The sequence below is a fragment of the Diplodia corticola genome (genome assembly GCF_001883845.1).
Source record: "Diplodia corticola strain CBS 112549 chromosome Unknown scaffold10, whole genome shotgun sequence".
Taxonomy (NCBI): domain Eukaryota; kingdom Fungi; phylum Ascomycota; class Dothideomycetes; order Botryosphaeriales; family Botryosphaeriaceae; genus Diplodia; species Diplodia corticola.
Window position 1 is genome coordinate 348615 of NW_017971489.1, and position 14004 is coordinate 362618.

Below are 14004 nucleotides of genomic sequence, written 5' to 3' on the forward strand. Positions count from 1 at the left end.
TTCGACCCACAATGAGAAGCATACCACGGCACTTGACACGATGATCTCAACAAGTGCCGACGGTTGATGAGCACAAGGATAGACCGCGCGTTTCGACAGGGCCAATCAGCATTACGCGAATATAAGTATGGCGCACATGACATTCCGAAATCACTACACGGTAATCAGAAGCTCAGCCATCCACCATCGACGCTCACAACCGCACCATTGCTCCCCTTGGCGGTGGGGCTCGAGTAGAACAGCACCGTCTGGGCGACATCCCGGACATCGTTGTAGCTCTGGGTCATCTGGTTCTTGGCAACCTCCCAGCCGTCGGGGTTCATGCCGGCAGCCATGGCCTCGGTGATATTCGTGTCCATGCCACCAGGGAGCACGGCGACGGTCCGGATGTTCTTCGTGTTGTACATGGCAGCCGTGTTCTTAGTCAGGCCCAGCAGCCCGTGCTTCGAGGCCGTGTAGGCAGCTCCTGTTTTGCGCTCAGCAGTCGTTCGCGTTGCAACGGGTCTCCGGGGATGAAGGGGAAGACGAACCTGCTATGCCGGTCTTCAGGGAAGCGACGGAGGCGATGTTGACGATGATGCCGCCGGCAGGCTTCTGGGCGAGGAATTGGTTGACGGCCAACTTGCAGAAGAGAAAGGGGGCGGTCAGGTTGATGGCAATGAGGCGATCCCACAGCGAGCGGTCGACGTCGCCGACGGGGTCGAATCTGTGGGCCGTGGTCAGTTTTGGTCGGGCGTAATGGTTGTCTCGAAAGCAGGGCTGGGAACGGACTTATCAGCAACACCTGCGTTGTTGACTATGATGTCGAGGCGGCCGAACTTGTCGATGGTCTTGGTGAAGACGTGGTTGACTGATGGTTCGTCGGTGACGTCGGTGACTGTGGCGAGGAATTTGTCGTTGCCGTATGTTCCCTTGAATTCGCGTGTAGTGACGTTTAGGCGTTCCTCGTTGATGTCGCAGATGGAGACTTTGGCTCCGGCGTTCAGGTAGGCTTCGGCGATGGCCTTTCCCAAGCCGCCAGCCGAGCCGGTGACGAGGACAATGTTTCCTGGAAATTGCATGCTGAAGTATGTATAATGGAACTAGGAAATGGTGTTGTGGAAATCAAGAAGGGAAGAAAGATGAGGATGTATTTTTAAGCACTAGAAAACAGGCAAAGAGAGCTTCCACGGGCACCAAAAATAAGGAAACAACGTCACTTAAGTACGGCACGGAATCCATCCACGTAGCACGGCCCGTGGCTTCAGCCGTAGCTCCAAGCGTCAGCCGTAGCTCCAAGCGTCAGCGTACCCGTCGCGCTCTGACTGGCTGGTGGGGTAAAGGCGAGGCAGATCAGGCAGGTGGTGTACCGGTGTAATAAGGCTCAGGAGCTCAAAGGGCGCTCGCAATTTTTGAACCGGACCGTTTTGTTTCCTGTCTGGCGTAGTCATGGTGGACGGATCGTTGGTGTATCCGGCGATTCGGCCTTCGGAACGAACCCGACTTCGACGGGTAAGAGTATTGTGTAGGATGGCGGGGTAGAGTCGAGTTAGCGAGTGGCGTTTGCTGTTTTAAGAGGAGCGGCACGGGTGGGTAGGAAGGCCAAAGATCCGGTTAGAAGGGCTGGTTAGCGCAGTAGTGATGGCATTGATACCGATTCCGAGAGGCGGCTCCCTCGGCGGACCGAAAGCTGGAGCCGGAGCCGTGTCTCGGCAGGCGGGTGATCCGCGCGGGCGTTGGACTTCCGGGCGAAGACATGTTCGACGAAGATTGGGATCTAATATTGTCTAATAACTGGCGACTCAGGCAACGACATTCTGCTCTTTGCCCACCAACCAGCCTATGATGTTCGCGGCCAGGATGCGCTGGTAGTTCTCCATGGTCTTCTCGCCAAACCAGGCAACATGGGGACTGACGGTCAAGTTCAGCCCGCGCGCGTCGGGGGCCAAGAGCACGCTGTCTGCCTTCTCGCCGCCCAGCGCCGGCTCCTTCTCGAAGACGTCGGTCGCGGCGCCAGCAATCTTGCCGTCGCGCAGCGCCTGCACCAGCGCCCGCTCGTTGACGATGCCGCCGCGCGACACGTTGATGACCACCGCCTCGGGCCGCATGCGCTCGAACTCGGCCGTCGACATCAGGTCCATGGTCTCCGGGCTGCGCGGGCACGTCAGCACCACCACCGTCGCCTTCTCGAGCGCTTCGCCAAAGGAGACGCGGTCGGCCGGCGCCGGCTTGCTGTCGCCCTTGCGCGCCGCCACCAGCACCTTCATGTCCATCAGCCGCGCGAGCTGAGCGAAGCGCTTGCCTAAATCACATCAGCCTCTCCTCCCTTTGCAGCAGCAGCAGCCCCGTTCGCCTACCGATTGCCCCGTTCCCGATGATGGCCACGACCTCCTCGTCGCAGTTGAGCGGGGCGCGCCCGCCAGCGGCACGCATGTACGGATTCAGCGTGTTCCTGGCCGCCCACTCGGTGCCGTCGCCCACGGAGCCGACGGTGCGCTCGTGCATGACGACGGTGCGGCGGCGGGCGGCAAAGTACAGGCCCAGGGCGTGCTCGGCGACGCTCTGGACGTTGGCGTGGGCGCAGTTGACGACGCGGATGCCGCGGGCCCGGCACGCGTCCAGATCGACGCTGTCGGTGCCGGCGGCCATGACGGCGATGAGGCGCAGGTGCGGCGTCACCGCCGGCGAGAGCGCCTCGCCCTTGATCGGGTGCACCACGTTGATGACGATGGTCGCGTCGCGGATGCGCTCGTGCAGCTGGTGCGCCTCGGTGCGCTGGTGCACCGTCATGTCGAACGTGTGCGGCGCCGGGAAGTCGAAGGGTGGCGGCGCCGTGTGCATGGCCTCCAGCGCGACGATGCGGTGGTGCACCATGGCGGCGGTTTCGGGCGACTGCTGAAGGGTGAAGATGATGGGGTTGACGAGACTTTGGTTTCCAAACCGTGTTCATTGCCTTTTTCTTCGGCCTTACTTGGCCCTTCCCCACTGCTGTCAATCGCAGGGCGTGCGGTTGCGCGTGCGGACAAAAATGCTGCCCATCCACGCAGACGCGACCCCACGTGATCAGCACTTCCATCTTATGTCACATCAACGCTCCTGGCTAAGCCAAAGGGCCAACAAGACAGAACTAGGCAAGCCCTTCCCTCGACCTTTGGGATGTGTGCGGAGCCGATAAGGACGGTAAGCACCAAGCAGTATTCCCAATCCGCGAGTCACCGCTCTGCTTCGAGTCTTTATCAATCAGCCGAGCGTGCTTGCCCCGGGCTGCAAGATGCCTGCACCTGCGCAGTGGGGGCGGGAAACGACCCACTCTCGGTTGCAGCAACCGTCGCCGCTCCCGGAGAGGGACGGAGCCAGCGAATCAGACTCGACATGTCGACGACGCCTCATCCAACCCTGATTCCACAAACAGTGCTTGGCCCGTTTGACTCGGACTATTCTCCAGCCTAAACGGCAACGCCCCCGTCTGACCCTACCGTGTGCTGATGGAACTAATGCAACAACCCTACCACGTGTGGGGTTGCTGGTCTGATATAAATCTTATCCAACCTGCGCCGCTGCAAACCTCTCCGCTGCGAATCCTACATCTCTTCATTTGCCAGACCTGGCCCTCGCACAAACGGCGTGCTCCCACAATGGTCCCCACCTCCCTGTTGGCCACTGCTTTTGTTGCACTGTTCCTGGTCCAGCTATGGCGCATCGTGCAGCGTCTCTTCTTCCACCCGCTTGCCTCTGTTCCCGGCCCTAAGCTTGCTGCTGCCTCAACACTGTACGAGTTCTACTGGAATGCTGTCCGCGGCGGAAAGTTGTTCATGAGATGGGAAGAAATGCACCAGAAATACGGTATGCCATCTGTACCACGACCTGATGACGCAGACCAATAACCTCGCAGTCGCCAGGTCCCATCGTTCGTCTCGGGCCCGACGAAGTCCACATCTCCGATCCGGCGTATTGGGATGTGCTTTACAACAGCACAAACAAACTGGAAAAGTACGCTCCCTTCTACTGCTTTGATGGCGGATCCAACGCCACCGGAGGTACGTCGCTAGCCACGTGCACCATCCGCCGCCCGTTGATCTAACCAACCCAGTCACCACCGTCAAGCACGAGGTCCATCGCAAGCGACGCGGCGCCATATCAAAATTCCTCAGCGCCGCCAATGTCTCCAGACTTGAACCGCACACTCACGTACACCTCAAGAAGATGCTGGACAGGTTCGCCGAGCTTGGAAGGGCCGGAAAGCCGTGTGACTGCTTCAACGCCTTCCGAAGCCTGACCATGGACGTCATCTCCACCATCTGCGAACCCGATCCGCGACACAATCTGGATGAGCCCGACTTTGCTGCCGCCATGCACCGAACTCTCCGCACCGCCGCTAGGACCATGGACGTCCAGAAGTTCATCCCAATCATGCAGATAATGAATTTCGTGCCCATTGCCGTCTGGCGATATCTGGACCCCGAAGTTGCAAAGCTGATGGAAAAAAGAGCTGTAAGATGATGTCTTTGAAAGGCAGATGCGATAAACTGACTGGCTCGTCCAGGTCTTGCTCGACACGGCGAAGAAAGTCCTCGCTGAAGGAGGACAGCCCGATTCGAGAGAACCTACCGTCTTGGATGCAGTAAGTGGCATAGCGTCGTCCTTCCATACGCTTCCAGATCTAACACCACGCCAGATCGCATCATCCGATCTTCTTCCACCAGAAGACAAGACCGCCGCCCGCATGGCCTTCGAAGCCGAAATGGTACATACATACAGCCGAGCACAACCCCCTCCCTCCCCCAACCGCAATGCACGCACGCAGCCAACTGACACCAACCCCCCCAGGTCCTCGGCGCCGGCACCGAAACCACCAGCAACACCCTCGGCAACCTCGTCTACCACGTCCTCTCCAACCCCGCCATCCACTCGCGCCTCCGCGCCGAGCTGCAATCCTGCTCCGCCACCCCGCCCTCCCACCTCCTCGACTTCCGCACCCTCGACAAGCTGCCCTACCTCTCCGCCGTCATCCAAGAAACCCTGCGCGTCGCCTCGCCCGTCTCCGGCCGCCTCCCCCGCGTCAACCCCACCAGCCCCATGACCTACACCACACCCGGAACCGGCTCCGGCGCGCACCAGCAGCAAAAGACATACACCTTCCCCCCCGGCACCGTCATGTCCATGTCCCCGCGCGACCTCCACAACAACCCCGCCATCTTCCCAGACCCGCAGCGTTTCGTCCCCGAGCGCTGGCTGGCGCATGAGGCCGATCCCGAGCGCCGACGGGTCATGGACAGGTATTGGGTGCCTTTCAGCCGCGGCAGCCGCAATTGCGTCGGCCTCGAGCTGGCGAAGCAGGAGATGTGTCTGGTTGCGGGCAACTTTTTTCGGCGCTTCGCCGAGGTGGAGCTGTTTGAGACGACGGAGAGGGATGTGAGGGTTGAGCATGACTGGTTTGCGCCGTATGGGCCGGCGGATAGTAAGGGCGTGTGGGTTAAGGTTGGGGGGTAGGACGAGCGATCAGAGAGCGAGAGAGGCGGCGTGGAGGGGCGGTGCTGCTGCTGCTGCTGCTGCTGCGATGGTGCGGTTTCTTTGATGTTTCGGTTGGCTGCTTCTTTTCTTCCTTCATTTCTTCGTCTGCTTCGTTTGTACTCGACAGTTCGCCGTGAACTCTGCACCATCCGTCGTCGCCGCCGCCGACAACAGCCTCCTCCGCCCCTCATCCACGTGCCCTTGCTCAGCTCCTCCCCCATCCATGCTGGCTGGCTGGCTGGCTGGCTTGCAGCGCGTCCTCAAACCCGACTATCCGCCCGCCGGTCACGAGTTAACAGTGACTTGCCGATGATCTCCGGCCGCACGACCGACAGCAGCAGCAGCAGCAGCGCGTGCGCGATTTCGGCGGGGCTCGTTCGCGGGGAGCTTCCACTCGTCGACCCACGGCCCGGCGAGGTCGCGCGTCATGCCGTACTTGGTCATCTAGGTCCAGGGCGCTACCATGTTGATCGTCTATCGAGATTCAGTCTGTCCGTCCGTCCGTCAGTCAGTCAGTCCGTCAGTTCGCCTTCGTTCGTTGTCCCGACACGAAAAAAAAGCAGATTCCGCATCGATCTTGGACGACTAAGGAAAGGAAAACGAGCAAAAAAAATAAAAAAGGCGCGAGCATGCTGGAGGGCGGAAAGGGAAGGGGTGGCTGGTGCGGAGGCGTACGTACGGTGAGCGAGCTTTGCGGTCGCGAGGCCGATTGCGGATCCAATTATGAGGATGGTCTTGTCTTTGAGGGCTGAGAGCTCGGCGTCGGAGGAGGTGTATGTCGTCACTGTTGGTTGTAGTCGGGGAGTTTGCAAGGTTCAAATGTCTGGAAGCCTAGTCTTCTCCAACGGCGTGGTTTCAATAGTCGGTTTGCTGGGTGGCTAGGAACTACCGTGACTGTTACTGGATGATCCACACCTTCTTTCTACCCGGGAGTCCATTTCCCCACCGTCACTTATTACAACCCCGCTGACCACATCAGCAAGATGCTACCTTCTTGTCTCATATACCCACCGCACCTCGCCATGCAAGAATAAGCGAAGGTGCAGAGTCATCCGTAGTCCGTTTTTTTTTCAGAAAGTATAAGCGGGAAGGCTACGTTAACCTGCGCTGTGCCTGCCGACTTTGCAACCCGAACAAAATAAAGCCTTGGGAGAAAGATCCATGCGGAATTCAGCAGCAGGTACATGCACGAGATTCATATCACGACGCATTAAAGGAAACTTTTGCCAAGGATCGTGAGATTCCGCACGAGGTTGGCGTCAGCCATTGCGCTCAGTTCGCTTTCACACAGTCCTGCGAACTAACGAGATGCCTGCTGGAGCCGCAACGGTATCCGAACGGTCTTATATTCGGTCGCCTCGGCGTGCGCGATGAAGGCCGTCGGTGTTGAAGGAATGCAGGACCTCGGACGAGCCAATGACGAGAAGGCGGTGAATTGCCACAGGGAGCAGGAAGTGCTTACCACGGCCCTGGGAGGCAGCGGCGACGCGCGGTGCCCGGCTCCCCATAGCGGGGGCAGGCGCCACTCATTCTCAGCGAGCCGCACCAGCTGACGCTACGTCGGGGACCCCATTGGAGAATTCATTCTGTTGGACGTGCTGGTGGTGGCTGAGGTGCGCAGACTTGGGGCGGAGCATCGCAGCGTTCGCGGTAACGGGGCCTGGCGAGCCAGATCAGCGACCACGACAACGTGCAATAAGCCCGCTCTCTATTCTACTACTCGGATGGAGACTTCGCGGATTCAGACAATCACATCGCACGAACAGCATACGCCAGCTGTTGTCGCCGGAGGAGGAGAGGGAGGCGGGAAGGAAGGCGAAGAGGAAGGCGAAGAGGGCTATTAATGTGAGTTTTTACTTTTATTTGTATTACCCTCCTCTCTCTTTTGGTCTCAGAGCGTGATGTGCTGAATGCTGGCAAGATCAACGTCGACAGCCTGAGCTGCGTGCGCAAACCTCCATCCCTACCGCCTTGCTCATCACACGCATGAACCCGCCGTCATCTTTGCTAACCTTGGCATCTTAGCCGACAACGCCTCACGCTACGACGCCACTATGCGAACCAAATTATTCCCGGGAGCGCCACCGGTCCGCTGCATTCTGCTACGCAACTTGATTTGATTGGCGAAAGTCCCCCCTCCCCCGGTCAGTCCATCTGTTCGTGGCCTCTGTATGGTCCGTTCTAACGGTTTATGCAACAATTCCCGATTCGGAGCGCTGCCAGCCTTCAATTCTGTCCTTCCGCTTTCCTGTCTTGTGTGACCGCCCGCTAGTCCCACTTTCTTAAATAGACTCCTTCCCAGCCTAAGCCTCTAGCCTTCTGCTCTACTCTACAACCATCCACGAGACCGTTGAATATGGCCGTATCTTTTGAAACAATTGTATCCACGCTCACATTTCTCGTTCAGCTTGTGGCACTCTTCTATGGTAACGACCGTGAGAACGCCGAGCGTTTTCGGGGTAAGCGAAACTGGACCTATCTTGACCTGAATCAAGAGAAAACACTGACCCAAGTTGAAGAAGCTATTGTAGGGACAGCAGCAAGATTCCACGAGGCTGTTGTGCCTGCCCTCATGGCAGTTTGTTATATCATTCATCGCTGTCGGCAATCGTTTACAATTACCTACCGCTACGCGTAAGCCATCCATCGCACGTTCTTTAAAATATCATATGGTCTCTTCAGAGGTCCTAATAGTAAACTAGCAACGCTATTTTTCTTGCTTGGCGTCTCCAGCTGGTGGATCACATCGCAACGGACCAGCCGAGGCAGGAAGGCGATGTCTTAGCTTAGTTTCGCCATCCAGATCGACGAAACCACGAGGTAAGCAATTCAAATTGCTTCGTCAGAGCACTCGATAACGAATACGCTATAGGCGGTAGAGCTGGGTTCGTCAATAGTTAGCCATGTTCTGCGAAGACTTATACATGAATGACTGCGAATACCTTGAGCGGGGTTAGTTATTGCGTCACAATGGGCTGTCACAAATTGAGCGGAAACATGTCGCGTCGTTCAGAGCAAATTGGATAAATTAGTGTATCTTCCTCGAGGTCTAGAAGCTTTAATATTGTGGAGCGAGAATAACCCAAGGAGGGATGAAGGACTGTCTACCATTGTATCGTCTGCGTGTCGTATCTCGTGAACTTTGATCGGATGTAGATGATGGAAGATGGATGCTGAAAGAGACGCTACAACAGCACCCGGCGATTGGCTCGCCATACGCGAAGTAAGCACATTGCGACTTGGGGGCCACAAATGCGGGGCTTCCCACTTCTAAATAAGCAGGTTTACCTTTGCCAGATTTTATTGCACTTCATCTACTGTGATTCTGCTATCAAATCAAGCAGTCAATATGGAAAATGAAAGCCAAATCGTGACGGACGCAACCATGTTTGACACCTTTCAACATACTATTACCATCTCTCGTCCTCACACAAGCTCTGTACGAACTGCCAGGGGACCTTTTTCGAGACCCGCCTTGATGCGGATCTACTGAATGCTATGGGACAGCACCACCAAAATGCCCTGGACCTCAGAGACTCGGCACTAAGCGGATGTCAGCTCTGCCTTCTCCTCTGGACAACTGAAGCCACTAGCTCTCAAGAAGCCTCGTCTACTGCGTCACCACCCGCTGCCGCCGCCCGCGATGGCACCATCGGCTGCTCCTTCGATCGACCGCGCGCCCACGCTCCGCGAAGACCTCACCCTCACGGCAACAACCGCCGCCACCACAGCCGCCGCAGCCGCCGACCGTCGAATACCTTCCAAGCCGATCCAACACCACGCGCGGCCTCTTTCTTCGGCGGCCACGCGCCGCTCTACCAGCGCGGCTGGGCCATTCAGGAGTGGCGCCGACGTGGTCGTAGGCGTTGGTTGCGGCACCAGTGCATGCGTATACGTGGCGGGCTGCGGAGCCGGGATGGGAGTGGGCATGTTTTGATGGAGGTGCTGGAGCTTGGCGGGGTGCCGGTTGGGGATGATGCATTTCTGGAGGTCGCGGGGGGCGGGGTTCATTCGCGTGGAGTGTTTGCATTGGAAATTGGCGAAGGATTTGGGAGATGGTCTCGAAGAGGAAACAGAACGACGGTTCATGCCAATCGGCTTGTCGTTGGTGTATTATGAAGACGGGGTAGTGTGGAATGACCGGATGGGACCACGGAGTCATGTCTATGTGGTGCCAGTCAGGGTGGAGTGTCTGTGTTCCAGTACTCTCTCAGAGAAAACGGACGGCAGTGTTGAGATACGTTTGTCGATTGGTCGCCTGGTCTTGATAGGGAATGTTTGTAGGAGTGGAGGGTCAGTATATCAGGATCGGCTGTCTTACGCTCTGCTTACGAGGAAGCACGACCTCGCTCAAACAGTGTGAAGGGATGGCCGAGATCATGGTGAAGCTCAGAAATACATTTTTGATGATGACTCTGACCTAGTATTTGGCATGGCACAGGAATACCTTGACGACCTGGGAATGTCTGAGCCTGGAGACGGGGAATTTGAAAACATCATCACAAGCGAGGACGCGACTGGTGAGCAAGGGTCACTTCTGACGAGATGGCGGTATCAAGTTCAGATTTTATAATGGTGGATGAGCAATAGTTTAATGTTTCATGCTCCTTGTAGACAGAAATCTACCCTATCCAGTCCATCTTGTGCATGGATTACATATCGCTTAAAGTGTCGTGGAACCATATACTGTCTACTGCTCCCCTTCACACCACAGCGTATGACGGTGGATTTGAGCTATATGAGCCCCCGCAAAGCACACTGCACTCTCCTTACGTTGGGAATTGGCTCCAATAGTCGTATGAATCTAGCTGCGTTAAAGCTCACACCCACGTCCGGAAACCAGTTTCAAATATTCAAATACCTCTGCGAGGCAGATGTAGACCAACTTGGTCTTTTACAACCTAACGTGGCGCGCCTGTTCCGGCGGCTGGTATCACAGAGCATCTGACTGTTCCGGAATAGTGGGGTAGCTGCGAGGCTGAGGCGGTGGAGTTCGTGTGGGGGCCGTGTCACAATAAAAACCTACGACACCCGCTTTTCCGTTCGCCCAGACTCCTTCCTTGGTAAACCTTCTACAATTTTGCCATCAAAATTCCCGTTCTCCTTCTACAATCAAGGTCTAATCAGCTGTCACGTGGCGCGCTTACCCTATCTCCAAAGGCCATGGACTCCCCCACAATTTCCCTCTCCGAAGATTGCAGCAGTTCAGACTCCGACGACGGTCCTACGCCGCAAGATGACTGCTCCTTCTGCACTCAGTTTTTGGATGGGTCATCGGAAGAGGATCAACGTGCCATACACCGCATGTTTCATGAGGAATGTGGTGCATGCCTACCATCGGCATCATCGGAGCAACGGCTCTGCTCGTTCTGCAGACATCTCCGCATCCGTCATCAATCCATCTGCTATCGACCAAAATACCCGCTACCCATTCCACTGGGACCTATCGAGGATTTAGAAGCTCGCGAGGGTAGCTGCTCCTTCTGCCGCCTTCTCCTCCGTGCTGTACGGAAGTTCGCCAAGGAAAATGGCAGCGATTGGGTCAGCGCAAAAGTCATGTTCAAGCCACTCGGAGATCAGCCGTTCCTCGAATGGAACGATTACTCTGGCGCGCCGGGCCAATCGGCATACTGCGACATCTTGTGTTTTGATGGCGATGTGCAAAGAAAACCACAACTCTCCATCCAAGACAGCGCGGCAGCAACAGGGGTGCCTTTGGGACCGGCAATCACCGATTGGAAGACAATCAAGGAACGCTTCCAGCACTGTCTCCAAGAGCATCCCGAATGCGACGGGCGTCCGGATACGTTGCCAAACGGCTTTCGTGTCATTGATGTGAAGAGGCGGAGGATCGTTGCGGCACCTACGAAGTGCAAGTATGTGGCTTTGAGCTACGTTTGGGGTGTTAATCCTCAGCCATCGATGCTTTTGGCCTTGCGCTCCACCATCGGAGCTTACCAAGAAGACGGAGGACTGGCCGCCAGCAACATGCCGAAGACCATCGAGGACGCCATGCTTGCGTGTACGCAACTGGGCATAGACTACCTCTGGGCGGACAGGCTGTGCATCATCCAAGACGATCCGGAAGACAAGTTGCAGCAGATCATGGCCATGTCCGGTATCTATACCCTAGCCTCTCTCGTCATCATCGCCGTGGACGGAGACAACATGGACACGGGCTTAGCCGGCATCAGCCGCACCCGCCCGGCGCAGCCCCAGGACACGGTGGAGGACCTGCGCGTCGCACCCGTTCTGCCGACATACCACGAGATGGCCGACCGCTCGGTGTGGTTCTCGCGCGGCTGGACGTACCAGGAAGCCATCCTCGCGAACCGCAAGCTGTACTTCACCAACGCGCAGGTGTGCTACGAGTGCGAGCACCAGCTGTGGCACGAAGACCCGCTCAGCTTTGGCCGCGGGAACCTGAACAAGATGTCGCCGCAGTATCAGAGTCCGGCCTTCACCATGGGCTTGTACGGAGGTAGAGGGACGCGGTTCGAGGAGTATGTCAGGCACTTGTCTCCGTACAGGACGAGGGCGTTGACGAATCAGTCCGACGTGTATAATGCTTTCACTGGCATCCTGAATGCGCTGTACGGCACCGAGGAGGTGCTTTTCGGGCTTCCCCGACCGGCTTTTGATCAGGCGCTGCTGTGGCGACCGTATAGCATTCAGGACAAGGTGAAGCCCGTCAAGCCCTACTTGAACAAGATTGCGAACATGGTGCTGCCTTCATGGTCATGGGGCTCTGTCGTTGGAATACCAGGACTGTCGCCATTCAGCTTCCAAGGTACGCTAGTGTCCTGGCACATGTATTCCGAGGCCAAGGGAAGAGAAGGGATGCAGCGGATCGAAGCGTGCGAGAGTCCACCTTCATGGAACGATGACCACGCATGGAATACTGACGAGGATCTGGTATGCCCGCAACTGCACATGGCACTCGCATGGATGGAGGGCTGTGTGGAGGCTGCGCTGCCCGATTCAATACCTTTTTGGCGGGAGACGACTTTCTCTGACCTGGTGCCCAAGCTGGAAAGTCTCTGGCCAACGTATGAGAGATACTGGAATGACGTTTCCACATCTTCGTCGAACGCTAAGAGAATTGATGGGGAATCCAATGCACGACCTGGAGTGCTGCATGGACGCGTACAAACCGCGTCCTTCCGCGTCAGGCTTCTCGAACTCTACTCAGATACGAACTTGTCTGTAGTAGATGACGCGGATGATATAATCGGGATCGTGCGTGTGCAGGATCCGCTAGTGGAGCTGGAAGTGCTTCGGGACGTGGCCAAGGATAGAAACACAAAATTCGAGTTCATCGCCCTTGCAGTCTCGAAAGAGCCTGATCTCGTGTATTGGATGGACAGCGAAATGACTGACTGGGACCAGTTGTTGGAAAAGCGACCGGATCTTACCTTCTACGACCGCGATGGAAAGTCACCAGCAAACGTCCCCACGGTAAATGTTATGCTTGTTGGGAGAAGAGGGGAGGTAGCGTATCGGATCAGCACAGGATGGATTTGTCTTAGCAAGTGGGTGAAGGCGCGACCGCAGTTTCAAGACGTCATGTTGGAATAACGAAGTGAATGGCTATAGTATTGATGGGGAGTGAGTTGCGAAATTGTCGGCTTGCAGATATGTTTGCCCTCAACCATTGATCAAGCGTTGCAGTGACGGTTTTGATCTAGGTCCACTGAGCGGCGTACTTGGCAGAATGACAGGCCGCAGCTGCGAGCTTGACGTTTCGTATGTGAATATCGAATGTGATATCTCCGTCGGTATGATGAGGGGGGTTTTTCTTCTGAGATCGTCAGATTGATTCCGCTATGGGCAGGACATGCGGTGAATCGTGCGAAACCAAGAGTTGTTCCTGACTGCCACAATCACCAATGCACATCTGTCAAATTGCCTGATAAATTCAGCAATCCTACCCTACAATTTTCGAGCACTGTTGGCCGCGATGATGGCCACTGCATACTTCGAAGCCATCATTTGAGCTCGCCGACTTCTGGAATTCGTTAGTCACTACACGCGGAGAGGCGAAACACGGCCCTAGGTAACGAAAGACTGGAAGAAAGGTGGGATCAGGACAATCAGTCCCACTTCTGTGAAGTCACCTTCGATCAAGTCAAGGATTTTTTCTTTTGTTCAGATGACATGGCGATCTGCCAGACACTGCACGCGACCGGCAGGGTATCAGATGGCCGGATGGTATAGCCGCATACAATCATGACGCAAGATCGAGTCAAGAAAATAGAATGCTATATCTATTAGATAAAGTGGCCGATGCTGGATGAAACGGCTGACGACAGGGGGGTCTATCGGCCTTCCCGCTTCCCCGCTGTGATTCCCGCGCCTAACCGCAGCGTCGGCGCCCGCCTTACGATATCGTTCGCGAACCGACGACAATCTCCGTGCTTCTCCTCTTTTCTTCGTCTTATTGCTTTTCTCTGAGTATCAGCTCATTCGGCCCCCAGGCAGTGCTGCCATGGCTTCGACGACGTGGTGCGAAAA

General features: G+C 56.4%; 4 protein-coding genes across 4 annotated transcripts; 2 read left to right on the forward strand and 2 right to left on the reverse strand.

Annotated features, from left to right (window-relative positions):
• Nucleotides 1-164: 164 nt before the first annotated feature.
• Nucleotides 165-1061, reverse strand: BKCO1_10000109 (short chain dehydrogenase; the record flags this gene model as incomplete). The annotated part of the gene is made up of 3 exons (XM_020269288.1): nucleotides 165-466; nucleotides 531-706; nucleotides 772-1061. 3 exons carry the CDS (start codon nucleotides 1059-1061, stop codon nucleotides 165-167), a joined length of 768 nt encoding a protein of 255 aa, XP_020132865.1.
• Nucleotides 1062-1781: 720 nt separating this feature from the next.
• Nucleotides 1782-2853, reverse strand: BKCO1_10000110 (glycerate dehydrogenase; the record flags this gene model as incomplete). The annotated part of the gene is made up of 2 exons (XM_020269290.1): nucleotides 1782-2281; nucleotides 2337-2853. 2 exons carry the CDS (start codon nucleotides 2851-2853, stop codon nucleotides 1782-1784), a joined length of 1017 nt encoding a protein of 338 aa, XP_020132953.1.
• A 761-nt stretch (nucleotides 2854-3614) lies between these two features.
• Nucleotides 3615-5469, forward strand: BKCO1_10000111 (cytochrome p450; the record flags this gene model as incomplete). The annotated part of the gene is made up of 6 exons (XM_020269291.1): nucleotides 3615-3822; nucleotides 3879-4016; nucleotides 4070-4470; nucleotides 4523-4600; nucleotides 4655-4723; nucleotides 4807-5469. The coding sequence occupies 6 exons, from the start codon at nucleotides 3615-3617 to the stop codon at nucleotides 5467-5469; spliced, it is 1557 nt and encodes a 518-aa protein (XP_020132952.1).
• A 5184-nt stretch (nucleotides 5470-10653) lies between these two features.
• BKCO1_10000112 (heterokaryon incompatibility) lies at nucleotides 10654-13068 on the forward strand (the record flags this gene model as incomplete). Its single annotated transcript, XM_020269292.1, has 1 exon — nucleotides 10654-13068. The coding sequence occupies one exon, from the start codon at nucleotides 10654-10656 to the stop codon at nucleotides 13066-13068; it is 2415 nt and encodes an 804-aa protein (XP_020132955.1).
• Nucleotides 13069-14004: the final 936 nt, after the last annotated feature.